This window comes from Chaetura pelagica, unplaced genomic scaffold (assembly GCF_000747805.2).
Source record: "Chaetura pelagica isolate M959 unplaced genomic scaffold, ChaPel_1.0 scaffold938, whole genome shotgun sequence".
NCBI classification, from domain to species: Eukaryota; Metazoa; Chordata; class Aves; order Apodiformes; family Apodidae; genus Chaetura; species Chaetura pelagica.
The window spans coordinates 573,095-593,165 of NW_009954221.1; the positions used below are offsets into that span (position 1 = coordinate 573,095).

At 51.3% G+C, this 20,071-nt stretch overlaps 1 protein-coding gene across 1 annotated transcript; it reads left to right on the plus strand.

The window, feature by feature from the left end:
* The first annotated feature begins 2,772 nt into the window (after window positions 1–2,772).
* Window positions 2,773–17,268, plus strand: ENOX2 (ecto-NOX disulfide-thiol exchanger 2). The gene is made up of 12 exons (XM_010003438.1): window positions 2,773–2,890; window positions 4,218–4,373; window positions 5,004–5,210; window positions 5,841–6,074; window positions 6,716–6,928; window positions 8,423–8,529; window positions 11,656–11,770; window positions 11,870–12,051; window positions 12,772–12,879; window positions 14,914–15,022; window positions 15,455–15,540; window positions 17,137–17,268. The coding sequence occupies exons 1-12, from the start codon at window positions 2,794–2,796 to the stop codon at window positions 17,266–17,268; spliced, it is 1,746 nt and encodes a 581-aa protein (XP_010001740.1). The 5' UTR covers window positions 2,773–2,793.
* The last annotated feature ends 2,803 nt before the right edge of the window (window positions 17,269–20,071 follow it).

Sequence of the window (20,071 nt, forward strand, 5' to 3'; positions counted from 1 at the left end):
GACAGCAATGCTCTTTGCAAGGAAAACACAGGGGTATGCCCAAGGTTTTGGTGACTGGCTTAAGGTTGTCCGTGTTTAGGTGATCTTGAAGATTCCTGGGCCTGCAAAATGCCCTTTGGAGGAGCAGCCAGCCAGCCCTTTGTGTCAGGGTGGGACACCAGTGCCCGAGGGGTGGGTGTTTTGGGGTGGTGTGTGTTCCTGTGCTGGTGGTGTCAATGCTGAGGGTCTCCCCCACGTGTCCTCTCACCATGTCAGGCCTGGCAGCACCAGTGTCCTTCCCTCTGCTGGTCTGTGTCCTTCCCCCTGCCTGAGCGTGGAAAACACATTTTCACCTTTAATGTTGACTTTTCCATCAGCTGGGTAATAAATCAACCTTAGAATCGATCCTTTTCTACTCTCCCTGTTCCTTTGCCCTCAGCCTCACTCTATTTTTAACCTGCTGCCCTCAAAGTGTGTTTTCCTGAGCCCTCCTGCCCAGGGATGTTCTGCCCGGGGCTGTTTGAGGCATCGCGCTGCCGGCCGTGACTATTGTTGTTGCCAGCTGAGCAGTACTTATTTTTTTGGCTTCTTCTGGCATTCTCACCTTTCAGCAGCTCCGGGAGGAGCCCCTCCAGGCGCTCTATATCCACTCTCCTGTCTATTTACAGCCGTACACAGCAACTGTGTTTGTGAAGGAGTTCTGGGAAGTGGGAGCCTCCGGAGCAGCAGGCGCGGTGCTGCCCATGGCTGCAGGTGGGGTGGCTGCCACTGCCTTGTCCTGTTGGGGTGCTGGGGGACATGGCTCAGCGAGGGACTTGTCACTGTTAGGTTGATCTTTGAGGTCTTTTCCAACGAAGGTGATTCTGTGAAGGGGGCAGCATTGTCATCTTTGCTGCTCCTGTGATTCTGCTGATTGTGGCCCCCCGCAAGAACACGGGCATACCTTGGCAGACATGTAACTGTTTCTGTCACTTTAGATGGGCCCACAAAAGTGTTTATTTGGTGTAGTTTCTGTTTGTTCATTGACTGTTCAGCATGAGTTTGCTGAAAGATAAATTAAGCTGGGTATTTTAATTTCACTTCAGTCCTGTCTCCTTGCAAGTGCTGAATAAGACAGAAGGTGGAATAATGAGCTTGGTGCTCAGTTAAGGGCAGTGCACCCCTCTAAAACCTGCTGTAGTTAATGACATATTCATGAATGAAGGTTCTGGTAATTTGGAATTGTTTACAAAGTACTTTCTGCCTGTTACCTGTAGTTTTAAGAAACAGACCAGTTTGGAGAGCTGGGAATGGCTGGGAGTGCTTCCTGCTGGCACATAAATGTGGTTAATTGAGCATCCCCTGCAGCTTGTCCACCACAGATCCATGGAGGGTGATTGTCTGAAAGGTGGTTTAGCACAGAATTGCTCTGGAATGGCTGAATATCTTGAATTGGGAAATACCCTGGAAGCTGCAAAAAAAACTTTCTTCAATCCTCCTTGGTTCAAATCTGCATAATTAGTTGTGGGCTTTTTTTTGAGCCCTGAGGCTGAAGAAGCTTGTCTGAGCTCTGATAGTGGATCCATCACTGGGATGAGGAGGAGTTTGGTCTGGCCAGCTGGGTCTGTGAACTCCCCTCCTCGGGGCTGTGCAGGGCAGAGCACCCTTCCTTGGCTATGAAGCTGGGCAACTGCTTGCCAGACTCCTTGAAGAAAAATTGCCATAGCACCCTGTGTTTTTGAATAGCATCTAAGATGTGCCTTGTCTTTTTGCTAGTAAATAATTCCAGGTGAATTCACAACTGATGACAAGTTGGATGAAACTTAAGTAACTATCAGAAATGTATTCCTGGACTGGAAGAAATAGAAAAAATAAAAATTTGCCCTCTGAGTTTCCAGGCATGAAATACTGGACACCAGAGAGGAGCTGCAGCCCTGGTTTACAGGATCAAGCAGTTGGGTTTGTGTAGGTGTTGGAGTTAATGTTTGTGAGGGATATTTTAAAGTGTTGTCAGTGCAAAATGGAGATGGGCATGGTGAAGGGGAGGCACAGTTCCTCTGGGGGCTTCTCCCTAGGACTGGGCGTTTCTCTTATTACTGTGATCCTGGAGCATTGGAAGCCAATTGAAAGGAAGTCACTAGGTGTTTTTCTCCCCTAGGCTTAAATCCTCTGTCCTTGGATCCTGCCAGCAGCAGCAAATCCCTGCAGCTCAGCAGCAGTGCTGGCCCACAGGGGCCGGGCAGCCCTGGCGAGGATGGGAGCGAGCTGGGCAAGAAGAGGAGGAGAGCAAACCTCCCTGCAGGTGGGGCTGTGGGTGGGTGCTCACTGCTGCTCCTGTGCCAAGCAAAAGCAGCTTCTGTGGTGTTAATTGTGGGGTCTCTCTGCCTGTCCCAATAGATTTATCCTTTTTGTCTAATTGGGCAATATCTCAATACTGTCCAACTCTCAGTTGGGCCATATTGTCCAATATCTCGATATTATCATCATGACTGTGGTGAGAAGCATAATAAGGCTGATCAGCCTGAATGAGCTAGATTTTTTTTTTCATAGAATCATTCAGATTAAACACGAGCTCTAAGGCCATCAAGCCCAACCATCAGCCCAACCCCACCATGCCCACCAAACTGTGTCCTGAACTGCCACATCCACCTGGTGTTTGAACCCCTCCGGGGATGGGGGATCCACCCCTGCCCTGGGCAGCCTGGGCCAGGGCATGACCACCTGTGTGTTGCCTGCAGAAGAGCTGAGGCTCAAACCAGGACAATGCCCAAGCTGCTCATCCCTGTTCTCCTCTCAGCAGGTGGTGGCAGGACCCTAAGCCTCGACTCCATTCCGATGGGCTTGCCGATGTCAGACCCCACTGCCTGGGCCACTGCCATGAACAACCTGGGAATGGCTCCCATGGGGATGACAGGACAGCCCCTCCTGCCTGGTATGGGACCTCATCTGGGCTCTGCCCGCTTTTGCTTTCCACCATGTCCTTAGGAAGAGCCTGATTCAGTTGGGCCAGCTAAATGCCTACCATATACAAACAGCATTAATGAGCTGGGTTTGACATGCATTCCTGTGTGTGAGTGATCTGTGTAGAGGCCAGTGTTTTAAAACTGATCTCAGTGAAGATGAGAACACGTGGTTTTGGTGTAAACAGTGGTTATTGTGGGCTACCCCCAGACATGCTACAGTAGGCCAGCAGGAGAGCCCCACACAGAGCTCAGGAAACCAGTGACATCCAATCACATGTCATTCTAAGCTGGACTGGAACTGTCATAGAGAGAGTGGAAGGAGGATAAAGAGAAGAGCAATGGGGCAGTAAAATGGATATGGCAGAAATCAATGGAGGTTTCTGCTTCAGGAATGATCACCTTGATGTCTGGTTATGCATGAGTGAGTCATCCCATCCAGGATATGTTAGAGAGCTCCTGTAGGAACAGAGCTGTGCTGTACCTGGCTTCTCAGCAGTGCAGGAAGCCTGTGCATCCAAATCCTGAGACAAAATGACTGTTTCAGAGCTTCACTGCACTCAGTGCTTGAGGCGGATGCTGTCTCCTGCCTGAGTGATTGCCTGCTCACCTGGGGAGGCAGCGTCTGGGTTGGCAGCACTGTAGTCCTGTTCCTGCCCCTGTGGTCTTGCTAAAACAGGCTGTCACAGCTTTCCCTAAAGAGCACCTTTAGAGCACCTGCTTTTATCTTAGAAATGACCAAAGTGCTAACTGAAGCCTAGGACCAGGTGAGGTGTTTCTTGAACTGCTTGTGTGCCTTTCACCCCAAATTATTCTGGCGCATTCTTAGCTGCTGGAATTGGTGCACTTGTCTAGTTTGCAAGGTGGTGCCCTTCACCCTGTGTCCCAAACTGCCAGCACTGCTAGACTATTTAACCAGGCTGGGTTAGGTTTTGCACTGTTTCCATCTTCCACAGGTTTCTTTATGTGCCTAAACCTTACTGGGAAAGGCTTTGGCACTAGATGGGAGGTGGTGTCTGCAGAGTGGAAAAGGAGGTAGTTTATTTGAACAGAGAAAATCGATTTGGCTGAGGCAATGAACAATGCAATAGTTTTTAAGAAGTCTTATTTTATTTTAAAGTATTTTTTTAAAAGGGCAGAAATCTGAATTTCTGGTGAGTTCTCTCGTGATGTTCCTCCCTGTTTATTCAGCTGAGTTTCACTGGCCCATGTGGGGCAGGACTCCCTTTGCTGTCTGAAAAAGCAGTTACTGTCTGAGACCAACACACTGTCTGACTCCTGTGCTCTCTTCCCATTTAGATTTTGATCCTGCTCTTGGGATGATGACTGGAATTCCTCCCATCAACCCCATGATGCCAGGCTTGGGAATAGTCCCACCTCCCACCCCCCCGGACATGCCTGCTGTGAAGGAGATCATTCACTGCAAGAGCTGCACCCTCTTCCCACCCAACCCACGTAACTGGCTATTTCTGTTCCCTCCTGTTTCTGTCTGCATAGGAACACATGGACCTGAGTGTCTATACATATATTTTATTTTAAAAGTGAGAGAAGAGCCATTACATTCCTTTGGGGTGAGTCATTGTGAGTAGGTGGTGACAAGCAGGTGACAGGGCAGTTGGAAAAGCCTGTTCTTGTCACTGTGTGTTTGCCATTTCAGTAAATAGCCTTTTTGGTTGTTGGATTGGTAAGAACTGGGGAAGAAAGGAAGAAAACATTCTAGTCCCTGAATATTTGAACCCTTAATCTTCATGGTGTGGTTCCTGTATGTATCCTCTAAAGCTTTGGAGGAGCACAGTGAGTGCTTGGAGGTCAGGGGACTGGGTCAGCCAGCATGGTCCATGCTTGGTCTGTGCTCTGGGTTTTGCAGAATGTGATGAAATGAGGGTAAAAGCAGTTGAAAATAAGACAGAATGAGGAATAAGGAACTTATGAGAAATAAGGCTTGATGTTCTTACTCTTAGAAGAATCAGGAATCTTTATTCTTAGAAGCCAGGAAGGTATGGTTGTCACTCAGGAAAGGGGGCAGATGAAGGGAACGTGTGCTGACAAACCAAAAACTGACCTGGTCACTTTCTCTCTCTTCAGATCTTCCCCCTCCAGCAACAAGAGAGAGGCCCCCAGGGTGCAAGACAGTGTTTGTTGGAGGGCTGCCAGAGAACGGGACAGAGCAGATCATCATGGAGGTGTTTGAGCAGTGTGGGGAGGTCATTGCTATTCGCAAGAGCAAGAAGAACTTCTGCCACATCCGCTTTGCCGAGGAGTTCATGGTGGACAAGGCCCTTTATCTCTCTGGTAGGTGTCTGTCTGTCTCAGATGGCAGCCTGAAATTCTGGGGCAGACATGTAGTGACTCCTTTACAGTTATCCTGGTTGACTTCGTTGCCATGGGAAGATTTGTCTGGTGTTGTGTCAGTTTGCCTCTTTTCCTGCTCATATTGCATTTCTGCTTAAATTCATGAAAACAGCTCCTGATGGGAGAGAGAGCAGTGCTCTGATATCTTGGGTGCTGCAAACCTCTGCAAAATATTGGGATGGAACAAAGTCCATCCCTCTCTCACCTGGATAAATGTCCAGCAGATTCTGTAGATGATGCTGAAGGGTCCCACTGCCTGCCCTGTGTGAGCAGCTGTGCTCAGTACGAGAGGCTCTTCACTAGTTCAGCTCTTTGGGACCCAGCACCTGCTGGTGTCCAGAGGAGGAGGAGCCCAGGTAGGATCTTGCCCAGCATCTGCAAAGCACAGGCAGATAGCAACAACCCCCTGGCAGTGTTTCCTGCTGCAGCTTCACTCCCTATTTGCTGAACTCCTCATGAACTCCTCTGCTGGGGGGCTCTGGTGTGCAGGGGGCAGAGCTGGGCACTGGGAGGCGTCTGTGCCAAAGGGGCATCACCTGCCCTGCCTGACCCGGGTGCCCTCCCTGCCAGGCTACCGCATCAGGCTGGGCTCCAGCACGGACAAGAAGGACACGGGACGCCTGCACGTGGACTTTGCCCAGGCCCGGGATGACCTGTACGAGTGGGAGTGCAAGCAGCGGATGCTGGCGCGGGAGGAGCGGCACCGGCGCCGCCTGGAGGAGGAGCGGTTCCGCCCGCCCTCGCCCCCGCCCGTCGTGCACTACTCTGACCACGAGTGCAGCGTGGTCGCTGAGAAGCTGAAAGGTGAGAGGGGTCTGAGGGCCTGGCCGCCCTCTGTGCAGGTGCTGGGACAAGGGTTTGTGTTCTCCACTTGTCCCCTTGCTGAACTGAAGCGATGGTGCCACCCGGAGCTGGCAGAGCCCGCTCAGCCTGAGCCCTCAGCCTCCACGGGGCAGCTCTCCTGGACACCTCTTCTTCAAAACTGTCTCTTAGTAAAAGCAGGCCCATGCTTGAGTGCAACAGGATCTTCCAAACTATTTTTGTTCATGTTCAGAGGACTAGTGTAAGTCCTCAGACCTTCTCTGAGCTCCAAGCCCTGCATGTGGCCTGATTCTTTTGGATCTGGAGGATATTTTGCTTCATCAAAGAGATATTTTATTTCTTAATCAGAATTGGCACGTGAAATTTGCCTGTAGGTTTCTAGCAATTAGTCCTCATCTTGTTGCACCTCAACAGATGGTTTGTTCCATCAGCTTGATGTTAGACTTGCCTTCCTTTGTAGAAGCCTTGTATCCAGATAATGCCATGATTTCAAGAGTAGTTATTAGCCCCAAGTAAGATGACCTTAGAGACAGAGCAGGCCAGCAGTGCCAGGGGAAAGGGCCTGAAAGCTGTGTTGGCCACCCTGTGCTGCTGTGGTGTAAAGGTGTCTGTCCTTGCTGCAGATGAAACAAAGTTCTTGGAGGCCATACAGACCTTGCTGACCTGGATTGAGCGTGGAGAGGTGAACAGGAGGACTGCCAACAACTTCTACTCCATGATCCAGTCGGCCAACAGCCACGTTCGCAGGCTGGTGAACGAGAAGGCAGCTCATGAGAAAGAGATGGAAGAAGCTAAAGACAAGTTCAAACTTGCTCTCTCAGGGATTCTGGTTCAGTGTGAGTAGTGTTTGCACCCTGCTTGTCTGTTGTTGTACGGAAGGTGCTTAATTCCTGGAGTCTGAAAAGGCCACACCAGAAGTGGCAATCACTGCTGTGCAACTGCAGTTAGTTTATAAGCATAGATCAAAGTTTCCTGTGGTACTTTTTATTGCAGTAAGGGTTCACATCTGGGGGGAGGAGAGAGTGAATGCTTAATTTGTTTCCTCTTTTAATTATAGTCTATTACTAGTTCTGTCATCTTTTCAACTCCTCTTCTGTGCACAGACAAGGTAAGTTCTGGGAATCTGGTGCCTCAGCGAAGTGTGCAGGATTTGTTCACCAAAGGTAGGATGCAGCAGAGTGTTCCCAACGCCCTGGTCTCAGTCACACCTGAAAACCTAGTGCAGAACAGCATTTCCAACCTGGGTCTTTCAAACCCCGGGCCTTTATTGAACCAAGAAACCAAGGGAGAGGTGTGGGCCATCTTAGGATACATCCATAATGGATACCTAATGGATGTTTCACACCCATTCGTTAACAAGTCTTCACTCTTTTTTTTAAGAGTACCTTTCAGAGTACCCTCTGCACAATTTTACTAAGCCTCCTTGAGCCCTTTGGCTAGGTTGTGAACATTCTTAACTTTTGGGTTTATATTCAATCATTTTGGCCGGTATTTGTTTTAAGATTTGATTTTTTTTAGTTGTGTTGTGTTTTTTTTTTTAATTCTCTTTGTGGTAAAAGATGTGGGCACGTGGCCCAGGGGCAATGCAGTGAGCCCTGCAGAGTGAGCAGCAGTAGAGAGCAGCATGCAGCTCTGCTCTGTGGAACACCCACTGGGATCTCAGCCACTCTTGGGTTGCTCCAAGTTGCAGAGGCTGATTTTCTTCTGTTAGAAGAAGGGCTGCTGCAGCACCTCAGGTGTGAAAGCACAAATACATCAGGTAGATGGGCTTTCTGCTGCTGGGTGAGCTCTCGTCCTAGGAGAGGCACATTGTGTTTCCAAAAAAAACACTCTGCAAGTTTTCTAGACAAGTCCTTCAGAAGGAATAAACCCCAGGAGCAGAAGGAGTTGGTGGCTGATGCTGGAAGCCTGATGGCCCAGTTGGCTGGGAAGGGGAGTGGTGGTGCTGAGGCTGCAGCACTGCCCCTGGGGCTGCTCCCGTGGGCAGAGGAGCATCCCAAGAGCCAGCTCCCACCCTTGTACCTCCCCATCCCGAGCCCCTGGGTGTACCCTCACACCAGCAGGCAGGGCAGCATGTCCTGGTGTTTTCCAGCCCCTCTGTGCTCCTGCCCCAGCCATGTCCTGGGCCTTGGGCACTGCCTGGGGAGTCCACGCTTTTCTTTCCAGGCACAGGGTCCCTTTCCTGAGCGTAGCTTCAGCACAGTGCAGTGTTGTAGGAAAAGGTTAGCCAAACCACCTGCCTGATTCCACTTTTTTACTCCTTTACTCCTCTTGTTCGCCCTCTCTGGATGATACTCTGGCCTGGTTTCCCTGCTGATTTGATCCTACAGTCGAGCAGATAGTGGCCGTGTACCATTCTGCCTCCAAACAAAAGGCTTGGGACCATTTCACGAAAGCTCAGCGTAAGAACATCAGCGTGTGGTGCAAACAAGCAGAGGTTGGTAATTTTCTTTTGTGTTAGATCCTCCAGCACAGTCTCTTGTCAGGATTTTGATGTTAAGTTTGCACAGTGCTCACGTGGATAACACCTTAATTCACAGTGAAAGGTGGGAATTGCTCAGTCGTCTCTTGTGTTACAGGTAATTAATTCTCTCTGGGTATTTGTGTCATTAGTGGCAATACACTGAGGTCTGCATGTTGACTGGAGCTGTGCACAGTGACAATAATTATTGATACGTTTTCTGCTGGTTTTGATGTTAGAACATGAGGGGTCTATAGAGAGATGTTTAAAAAAACCCTAACAAACCCTCATCATCAGAGATCTGTTCTGTCACATTTTTATTGACAGGCTTGAGAGGTGGAAATAACTGTGGCTGGACAGTCTGGAAAACATGAGGGAGGATGTCCTCATATTTCTGTATTTACCCCATGCAGCCACATTGCAAGTGGAACACAGGGTTTGAAGGGGGTGACAAGGATGGGGTTGGTGGAAGAAGGCAGGTGGCTCTCACTGCTCCTCCTGCAAAAGGAAGGATAGCTCTCAGTCCCTCATCTGATCCTTTCAAATCTTGGTGGAGTCAGGCACAATGTCAGAAAAAATAAGGCTAAGGTGAAGAGAGGCTGGGAAGGGGATGGTTTGGGAGACCTTTGTCCTGGGGTCTGTGGTGGAGTATTTGCTGGCCTCTGTCACTGGTGCAGTAGGGATGTCCCACTGCTTGGCTGCCTCTGGCAGCAGAGCCTACCTTGATGTCTGTGTGGCCTGAGGAGGAGGGAGGAGACAGCTGTGCTGCAGGGGATGTGGAGGGCTGCCAGGAGTGGTGGAAGAGCCCTGTGGTGGGTCTCCTGCTCAGGGTTTGTCTCCCTAGAGTCCCCCTTCTGTCTCCCTTCCCTAGAAAAGTCAGTGCTCCAAGTAGCAGAAGTGTTGTCCCCCTGGGCTAGGAATGCTTTTGGAGGAGAGGGTGAGACATTGTGTTTTTCTTGCTCATTAAGCTTTTAGAGTGAGGTGGAGCTTGACTCAGTTGATAACACTGACAATAAAGGCCTCTCTGAAGTAGCAGGACTCAGATCTGAAGTGCAGAGAAGAGCTGGGAGAAATGAATTTTATCCCAGGCCAGGGGGCCACTGCTGTGTTCAGAAATACTCTTGTTTGCTGCAGGAACTTGAGCAGCTCTGAGCTGATCTTGTCATTCATGTCAGAAATGGAGACTGTGCTGGGGATGCCAGTCGGGATGTGTCTGATGGCAGCTGTGTCCCAGGGGCTGGGCAGGAGCTGGGGTTTGGCACAGGTGCTGTTCTCAGCACAGATGTGCCAACAGCTGGGAGGGTCTTGTCCACACACATGTGAGTTAGTCAGGTTTGGGTGAGAAATCCTAGTAGCTTTGGATTTCCATCTTCCTTTCTTTTGATTCCCTGGCCTGGGAAGCCAAGGTACTGAATGCTGGACCTCATGTGGCTTTCCAGAGCCTTGTGCAGCCAGGAGTGAATGTTCCCTCTTGGGATGGGGACACCAGCTGAGAAAGTACTTGTCTGATGTTGCCCAGTGACCCTCTGGAAGATGAGGTTTTTGGTCCCAGTTGTGGATTGCACTCAGTGCCCTCCTTGTGAGACCACTCTGGGATTTCTTCCCAAATCCCACCGAGTCAAGCCTTTCATAGGAGTTAAAGGAGGAGCTTTGGTTTTGTGTTATACCTGATAAACCAGGTGGAAACTCTTGATTCAGATGATGCCTCTGCTCTGAGCCCTGCTGCTCCTGTTCTTTCCTGCTTACTGAGGTTGCTTACTATGACTGGGGTGGGAGCACTCTCTCCATTTGGAGCTGTCTTTTGTTCCAAGGTAAGTTCTCCAGGTGGGAAGAGGCTGTGAACCCACTGGTGAGGTCTTTTCCAGGAGTTCTTGCTGCTGGGCTCAGCCTGCTGGTCTCCCCCAGCTTAGGGTCTCCTCTGAAAGGAAGGTGGACCTGCAAGATGCATCTTTTTGGTACAGAATTTAATTTTTGGCAGAATTCAATCCTATGGATCATGGCATTGGAGGAAATCCCAGCAGGCAGCTCAGGGAGTGGGTACATGCTGGGTACTGAGGCTGGGCAGGGCTTTCTTTTTATCTGTGGTGACTTCAGGAGGTTTCCTTGCTGGTGCAGGCAGCTTGGTGAGAAGCCATGGAAACTTGAGACCTGATGAAGCACCAGGCTGTGGGAGCTGCCCCAGCACCTTCCCTGGTGTGGGCAGGACCTCGCTCAAGGCTTTGGCTTCTCTGATGTTTTTTCCTCTCCAGCCCAGCTGCTGTTTTATGGGTGGTCTCTGGGCAGGCAGCAGGGGCTCTGGGAGTGAAGGCAGTGCTGCCCATCGCCCCCAGATCCGCCTCCTTCCCGCCCCTTCCCCCTTGCTGTCCCCAAGGTGCCCAGTTACCCCAGCTGAAAGCACAGTTGTTTTCCCTGTTGGCTGCTCTTGGTGGACAGGTGCTCAGTGCTGACAAGTTTCTGGCCACTAGAGTAAAGTCTACAAAGTGCTGAATGTTGATTCTATTTCATAAGCAAATCTTCTGTATCTTCTCCCCTGGGGCTGTTTCTGGGCCGTGTAATCCCAGTGGAGCTGTGGTAAATTGCCCTGGAGTGTGGGTGTGTGGCTCTAGTGAGTATTCCTGACATCTCCATCTCCTTGAGTGGGACTGTTGGTTTTTGAGTGATGCTTGTCCTGCTCTGCAGAGGGATGGGGAGGCTGAGCCAGGGGTTTCCCTGCCTTCCAGAGCTCTCCCTCTGCCCAGTGCCAGCTGGATGGGGCGGGAGACCTTCTCTGGGGGAGCAGGTGGGATTGGCCAGCCTTGAGAGGTCACTTAGAGATGTGTCCCTGCTCCAGGGAGATCCATGCAGCCCTCTGCCCTGCCAGAGAGGCCAGGGGGCTGCAGGTACCTGCAGTGCCAAGTGATGGTCCAGGCAACAGCACTGACAGCCTGACTCGTGCCAGGTCCTCTCCTTCATCTAATAGGCTGTGCCAAGGTTTCCTGTATCACGTCACTCTCTTGTATCATGGAGTTGCATTTTGCAGGCTTAGATCTCAGCATCTTGTTATCCAACCAGTCTGTTCCTTGTCATCTCTCTTTAAACCCCCCTCTGCTTTCTGGACCTCAGGAAATCCGTAACATCCATAACGACGAGCTGATGGGGATCCGGAGGGAGGAGGAGATGGAGATGTCTGATGAAGAAATAGAAGACCCGTCGGAGATGAAAGAAACGGAAGAATCAGGTAAAACCCCTTTTCCCAGCTCAGAGCAACTGTTTCCGGGGAAGGCACCTCGGGGCTGCTTGTTCTCTGAGTGTTGAGCCCTCCTGGCCTGTTGTGCAGCCCTGGTGTCCCAGGTGGAGGCGCTGAAGGAGGAGAACGACAGCCTGCGCTGGCAGCTGGACGCCTACCGCAACGAGGTGGAGCTGCTGAAGCAGGAGCAGGGCAAGGCCAGCAGGGACGAGGACACCACCAAGGGGCAGCAGATGAAGCTTCTCCAGCAGGCTCTGCAGGGGATGCAGAAGGTGGGCCCGGGCTCTTGGATAAGTGCAGCTTTGCTGCAGGGACAGAGAGGGTGGGATGTGGAACACAAAGACAAGCAAAGACGTCGTGCTTTTCTGTGGGATCAAAACTGGCAAGTGGGAGCAACTTTCTCCTGAGCTTGGCTGGTCAAGGGAGTGCCCAGCTTGCTGTGAGGCTTGTTGGGAGCATCCTGCACCCCTGGGCTGGTGGGGAGCAGTCGTGGCATTTTTCTGCAGTGTGGAATTGTGCAAATCACAGTGCAAACCTCCTTACCCAGCAGCCCTTCCAGAGTATGTCCTTCAATTGCAAGGCACCTCTGTATTAATATGGGGCTAGAGATCTAGGAGGGCTTTAAGGTGACTTCCCCAGGGCATTTGTTTCCATGCTGCTCTTTCCCATGTTCATGGCCATAACATGAACCAGCCTGGGGGAGGGGAGGAGTTCTAGCAGGGGGCAGACCCCCAAGGCACAGCACGTGCTTGATTTTGGGGGCAGTGAAGGTTTGGTGATGATGGAATTACTGCCCCATGTTGACAAAATCATTTCTTGCTTTGTGTGCTGATAGACAAAGGCATTTCTAAGGCACATCGAAGAACATTTTTCTTCTTGTTTAGAGTTAACCTTTTAATTGCTCTGAATATTATCTCTCTGGTCTGCGTGGCAAAGCCCTTATTCCTTTTCAGCCATCAGGTTAAGAACTGAGTTTATCTCTTCTCTTCCAGCACCTTTTGAAAGTACAAGATGAATACAAAAAGAGAGAAGCTGAGCTAGAAAAAGTGAAAGAAGACAAATTAAAATTGGAAACATTATTAGAAAACCTGAAGGAGCAGGTAGGTGCCATCCCAGGGCTTTCTTATTCTCAGCAGTAAATCCAGTCCTTGGATTTCATGGCCCATCATGAAATCAGAGCACAGAAGTTGCCTGGCCTGGGATTAGGAACAGTTCTTTGGAAAGCCAGAAAAAATGACCTACCCAACTGGAGGATGCAGCTCAGTAGTGAACTTGCTGATTGCTGCATGTACCAGGGGGACAGTCAGCACAGGCAGCTCTAGAAATACAATATTAGCTTTCACTTGATAGCAGACAGTGGTATTTCTCTGCAATCTGAGCTTTAAAAGATAAGAAAAAAAAAAATCAACTTAATTATCAAACATTTATTTTTAGGTTTGCATGTTAGGGTTGTGTTTTGATCTGTCCTCCACAAAACATGACTGGAATGAAAGCTTTTGTCTGTGTTAAAATATTCCCTTGCTGACTGGATTTATTCTCAACAGAAGTGTGTAGTGTTTCTTCTCAGGTGTGATCCACTCTTGGTTCTGGACTCGTGCATGAGCCTGGACTTGCTTGGCCCTCTGTAGCACAGATACTCTGGTCCAGGGTGGAAAAGAACCACAGCACTCCTCACTGAGGACCAGAGAGCCAAATCTTGTCTCAGATTGTAGTCTTTAGCCCCACCTTTTTGTGCCACGAGCTGAGAAAGATGATAAATGTCTTTGTAGTCACAAAAAGTGGCTTTTGTATCCCAGGAATTCTCAGTGCCTGGTATCAAAGACCAGGGATAAGAGGCTGTTGTCAATAACCTTTCCTTTTCTTTACCTGCTTGTAGCAAAGCATGGCAGATGAAGAGGACAAGGAGAGAGATGCAAGTGATTGTCAAGGGAATGTAAGTCCAAGAGTTTATTTTCTGCCTCCTTAGTCAGAAGGTCTCAGTGAGGGGGGTGCAGTGAGCAGCTGGTTCCCGTGTGGCTGCCCTGGGGTGTGTGTGGTGACACAGGCTGTCCCTGTGTGCACTGACATCACCAGGTTACCTGCTGCTGGCAGCTTCTGGCTGAAAGAGCAGTAGGTCCTTGCAACACTGTGGTGCAGAAGTGGGGTTTGATGTGCAAGAGAATGTGTTGCCCTGTTATTTTAGCAGCTTCCCAAAACATCTGAGGGGTCTCCAAGGGGGAGCAGGAAGCGTGTGCCTGGGGTTGTGCTGCCCTGCAGACCCTGGGGCAGCCTGGAGCCAGCTCCTTCCCACACTGCAGACTGGTTTTCCCTGCAGAAGCAAATCACAGCCTGCCTGGGCCAGGACTGCAGTTTCAGTCCTGTCCCGTTGGGAATTGCACTGGCAGGAGGAGCTGAGCAAACCCAAAGGACTGGTCAGTTCTATCTTTGTTCCTGGCCCAAGTCCCATCCCTTTCACTAGTGTCTGGAGCCCTTTCCAGTTAGAGCTGTCTGTACCTCTCAGGCCACTGGAATTCCACATTAAACTGAGGAATAAAGGAATGTTCTGCTTTCAGTGCACCCACCAGGGTCTTGCATCACTGCCATTCTTATCTTTATTTTGGGCATGATGAACTGTGCAAAATTCTGTTTTAATTCAGTACCAAAAGCTGAAGTCAGGGACAAGCTGATCCCAACCCCTTTGCAGCCTCTGTGCACTTGATTAATCACTTTCCTTCCCTTTAGGCATCTGAAAAACAAACATCTGTAGCTGCATTGGTCACTGCAAGATTTTATTTCTAGTCTGTTTTTTCTTTTATTATTTAAAATAATGCCCTTTTCCAGTGGATGTTGTGCCAGTGGATGGAGCTGGTAAAGCATGTCTTGTGGCATCTTGCTTAACTTCATGGGCTTTTAACCCAGCTTGCTCACTCAGACACAGCAGCATGAGTGTGGCTGGGCTGTGTTGGGAGCATTTTGCAAAATGAACAGCAGGTAAGAGCAGTGCCAGGAGTGCCATGACTGGCAGAGGCAGGAAGACACAAATACAGGCTATTGAGTCGGAGGGAGCTGCTGCTTTGTTGATCTGTGCTGGATGGTGCTGAACCCAGGACAGAGCCCTGCTGGGGTGTGGAACAGGCCCTGTGGTTTCCCTGCAGGAGAGCAGTGCAGCCAGAGCTTGTGCCTGCAGCCAGGAGAAGGAGTGTCCAGCTGAGAAGGTGCTGAGCAGCAGCCCTGTGAGGTCTGAGCGGGAAGTCCTGCTGGTTGGTGAGTTCTGTGATAAGCCTGGTGAGGCTGCTGGGGGCCTGAACTGAGGGGTGGAGGTGGGAGTCCTGGAGGCAAGGAAAGGCTCCAGGTTGGCTGGCCTGGGGTCTCCCCAGGTCTGTGGCTCTTGTGCAGCCCCCAGTGAGAGGCAGAGGTGGAGCTGGGCCTGTGGCACCGCAGGGCAGCACGTCCTGCAGGGTGAGCTGCTGCTCTGGGCTCCAGCCTCAAGTCACGGCTCAAGGGTGTGATAACCTCAGCCTGGTTTAAGCACTAACCAGTGTAGCTGGTTAGTTGTTTCCTTTGCAGCCTGTCTGCCAAACCTCACTGTACTGCACCCAACATGCCCGTTGGGTCCCCCTGGGCTGTGCCTGCAGGACCAGAGCCGGCGCTCCCGGCCGGCTCCGCAGGCTGAGTTTGTGCTGTTCCTTTTCCCAGGAATAATTTCAACCTTCCTGCACGTGCACCCCTTTGGAGCCAGCATCGAGTACATCTGCTCCTACCTGCAGCGCCTGGACAGCAAAGTATGTGAACACTTCCCAGCCCCCTGCCCTGCTGGGGGTCTGTGTGAGCTGCACCCCCTGCCCTGCCCTGCGGTGGTGGGAATGTTGTGCTGGAAGAGGACGAGGGCAGGGGGGACCTCTCCTGGCATCACAGACTGGCTCACTAGATCTCTTGTTGGACCAGGTTGCTCAGGGCTCCCCAGCTCCTCATGCAGCCCAACACTGACCCACACCCAGAGCTGGGGGCTGTGTCCTCACTGCAGGTGGTCACGTGCCCATCCTGCTCAGACCTCAGGAAACCCTTTGACTGTAGCTCTATTTTGGAGCAGTGAATTCCATCTTTAGGACCTCCATCCAAAATGTATTTTTGTTTACTCTCTTCGAGTTTGTTGCCTTTGGTTTCCGTCATCCTTTTGACCTCTGAGGAAGGAGCAAACAGCCCACCCCTTGCATGCTATTTATTATCTGTAGGATCTGCCATGACACTGTTTGTGTATATTCTTTCTAAACTGACCAACCAGTCTTACTGTTTTTGTGTCTCTGAGCAAAGTTCTTCTGCATTTCTGAACTTGTAGCCCTTCACTGAGCCTTTTCTGTCTGTTTTGATACTGTCTGTGAGGTCCTTTTCAGGAGGGTGCAGTGCAAGGGCCTCACACGAGGGAAGCAGCAGCTCTGCCCCCCAGTCCCTGCTTCAGGGGCTGGTGTGAAGGGCAGGGTTGAGTCCTGGGGTCCAGAAGGGCAGTACCAGGAGCTGTGATCCTGCATTTTCCCTAAAGCACCAGGAAGCTGCTGTTCTGTTCCGTATCTGGGTGTCACTGGCTGCAGGCTCCTCTGCAGGATAACTGGGGAGGGACTGTGCAAAGGCTTTGGGAGGTTCAAGGAAGTTCCATCTCGCTCCTCTGGTGCACCATCCTTCAGTTGTCTTCCTTAGGGTGTCCTAGGAGCAGGGCCTGACCAGCATGGGAATTGTCTGGACCTTGTAGCTGCTTTTGTTTATCACTTAGTGTTTAATCTGCCTGGCTCTGTGGAAGCGCAGTTCACTGGCCTGTGTTTTCCAGGCTCCCTCCAGCCCTTTCAAGTCACAGCTGATTATTTGTTTTATTCTTCTTCTGAATTTGTCTATGAGGCAAACAGCTGCCTTTATTTTCTTTTGGAGCTCCTAAAGAAGTGCCATCATATCACTCCTCTGCCTGGAAGGGGCTGCTGGAGGTTCCTGCAGTCAGCTCAGCAGAAGGGCCCCGTGCCAAGTGCACCCTTGCCCTGCAGGGCATCAGGCTCTTCTGTTCTCTGCCACTTGGGTGAGCACACCAGCCTCGGACTTGCCCTGGCCTTTTGTGCCTGGTCTCCTGAGGGCAGGTTTCCCCATTGGTTCTGGATTCATCCTGGTGCTTTTGTCTCCTCCTGGATCACTGTAGGGGTTGGGTGATGTTGGGGATGTTGCAGGGCTTGGGGCTTGAGGTGGGGTAGGAGCTGGGGGGAGCAGAACCTGGCTGCTGGAAGCTGCCAGCAGGGAAGGAAGAGGATTAAATTTGTTTGTGCTTGAATATAAGTAACTGCAGGGCTTCCCTGACCAAAAATGTCTGAGTTCTCAGTGACATTTTCGTCCTGTTCCCACAGATTTGCACCGCAGAGGTGGAAGTTCTCATGACTCGACTCCAGAACACGTTCAGGCAGGAGCTGAGTGGGGTTGGGGCCAGCCTGGAGAAAAGGTGGAAGTTTTGTGGCTTTGATGGATTGAAAATGACTTGAGTTTGGACTTAGTGATGGAAGCAGCAGCGGGATGTGTACGCCAGGAGGACCTGGGCTGCCTCTTACCTCTGCTCCTGATGGTCACCTTGCATGCATCACGGACTCGGGTGGGATGGTGCATGAGTGAAACTAGGTCCAGAGCAGCACTGGGAGAAATGTCAAGTTCTGTAGGTATTTTGATTAATTATTTGTAAACAGGCAAGTGCTGTTCAATATATTTTGGGAAAAAAAGTCCATGTCTGATATTTTTAAGCACAGCTTGTGATGATGTTTTGCCAACGTGGTGGTTGGTGTGCCCAGAGCTCTCATCCTGACCCTTCCTTCCACTGGTAGGAGCAGCCATAGACTGTCTGCTGAAACAACAACAGAGGGGCAATTTTTTAGACATTTCTATGATTAAAAATTGAGGTATGTTCAAACAGAAGAAGATTTAGATGGCTGAGAGTTCTTTGAGCCAAACAGTTGGTTATTTTTCATTCTGTTTTCTCTACTAATGGTTTAACTGGTGAGCTAAGATGGAGGCAGTGTCCCTAGGAGGGTGTTCCTGGCAGTGCCCCTTGGGGCCTGAGCATTGCAGAGTCAGCCTGTAAATACATTTTCACACAGGCAGGGGGTTTAATTTCCTGCTGACCTGAGGGGAGTAGAGCATGTGCACCAGACTCTGTTTCAGTAGTGGCTTACCACCTTACCACCAGATTTTCCACCCACTTTGTTTTGGAGACCAAGCTTCTGGAAGTGCTACAGGCAGCACAGACTTTTCTCCTCCTAAATCTTCCTAAAGGCTGTTCCTTCTGTTCCCAGTAAGTTCCAGGCTCCTCCCCAACCCTCTGCAGAAGGTCTGTAAGATGTAGAATGCCCCAGCCCATTGATCCAGCCTGTCCAGATCCTTCTGGAGAACCTCCCGCACCAGGTGATTGCAACACTATGCCCAGTGGCTGCCCCTGCTGCCTGCCTTGAGGGAGATGCTCCTCAGCTGGGCTGTTGATCCCAACACCTTTCCTGAGGGAGAAGCCCCAGTTCCTACGTGACTGTTCTCAGGCACCTCTGTGGTTTCTAACACCTCAACAACCCTTGTGTCTCTGCTGCTGTTGGATCTCCATCCCCTGCCTCCACAGCTGGCTGGGGTGCTGTGCCCATTGGTACAGGGACATTCCAGATGTGCTCAGCACGTAGTGGAGCAGACAGAAGGACCTCACTGGCACATAGACATTCCAGATGTGCTCCAGTGTACTCAGCACGTGGTGGAGCAGACAGAAGGACCTCACTGGCACATTATCCCTCCAACATTGCCCAAAATCCTGTGGGTGACACCAGGCTTGGAGCCAGGCATTGATCTTCTGGCTCTTCCTGCTTATCCCTTCATCATTCCCTGCAAGTCGAGGGGTAGAAGAGAACACCATCCATGCTCCTGGTCCCTTTCCTTGTCATCCCAAGTCCCTGAAGCCTCTCTTCATTGCCCTTGCACTCCTCACTGCATCTTCATTGCTGCCAGTCTGAAGGATCAGTAATGGATGAGAACATGGGGCTGTGGGAGCTGGTGTGGCTGGAGAGCCCCTCTGAGGAGGGGCTGAGGCCTGGGCAGTTTGGTGGTGAACCAGGAGGTTGTCCTGTGGGGCAGGGGGAGGGAGTGGAGCTGGGACCTACCAGCGGTGGCTCTGGGCTGTAAAAGCAAGTCAGGGCCAGGTGAGTCCTGGGTCCTGCTTCTTCCCCTCTCCAGGCTTTCTTTACCAAGGCCTTTCCAGAGGGACTGAGGTATTGCTGAGACTTTGTGTGCTCTTTGCCACCAGGAGAAATCCCTTCTGCAGATGGGCTCCCTGGACACTGGGGATCCAAGTGAGATGCCACTGCAGGTACCAGAGCTGCTCTGCCTCTGGCAGTGGGTGCCTCTTGGAGCTGGGCCCCCTGCCCAGGCTGTGAGAGGTGGGAATGGGTGAGAGGAACCTTCCCGTGGGATCCAGGCTGCCTGCTCCCCTGGCTCGTGATGCTGAAGGTTTGCTACATGGGAAGCAGCAGCAGAAGCTTCTAAAAAAACATTGTGTCACTGCAGGTGAACATTGTATTTTTAAGGAATAAACACTTTTTTTATGTGCAAATCGTGGTCCTCCTGCTTTTTTTCCTCACCTCCATTCCCTTGCCTGCTAGAGGAGCAGAGGTTCTCCACCCTAAGCCCTCTGCCAGCACAGGGCTCCACTGTCCTAGTAAACCTCAAGAGCACTCAGCTGCTGGGCCAGCAAGTGACCAGTGGCACAGACCTATGAAGGCATCTCGTGGTGTTGGTGAGGCCCTGTGGGGTCTGCAGCCCCCCGAGCTCGTGGCACAAGACACCAGCTCTGTGCCTGTCCCAGCAGGGCTGTGAGCTCCTCAGCCCCAGTTCTGCAGGGTCTGAGCTGCTCTGCTCCCTCAGCCCCGGGGTGGGTTAGGGTGCTGAGTGCCTGGGGAGCTGGGGTGGGAACCATCCTGGGCTCCTGGATCAGCCCCTGCAGAGCTGCCCGTTCTGGGCTCCTCTGCCCCAGCAGCTGGTGGGAGCTCTGGGTGGTCACTGACAGGAGTGGGGCTGGGGAGGTGGGTTGAGCAATGGTGGGTCCCCTGCCAAGGCTCAGACACAGGCGTGGGAAGTGCTGCTCCTGACCCTGCCCTCTCTCCGTACGATGTTTCTGGCTCTCGTTTTTCTGGCAGAAAATTCACATTCCCACCACCCCTCTCCTCCCCTCGGCTGCCGCGCCCCCTCCCGCCCGCAGCAGGGAAGGGGGAGACCCTGCTCTGGAAACCATCACCTGGAAGGAAGAGAAGAGAGCCCAGGCTG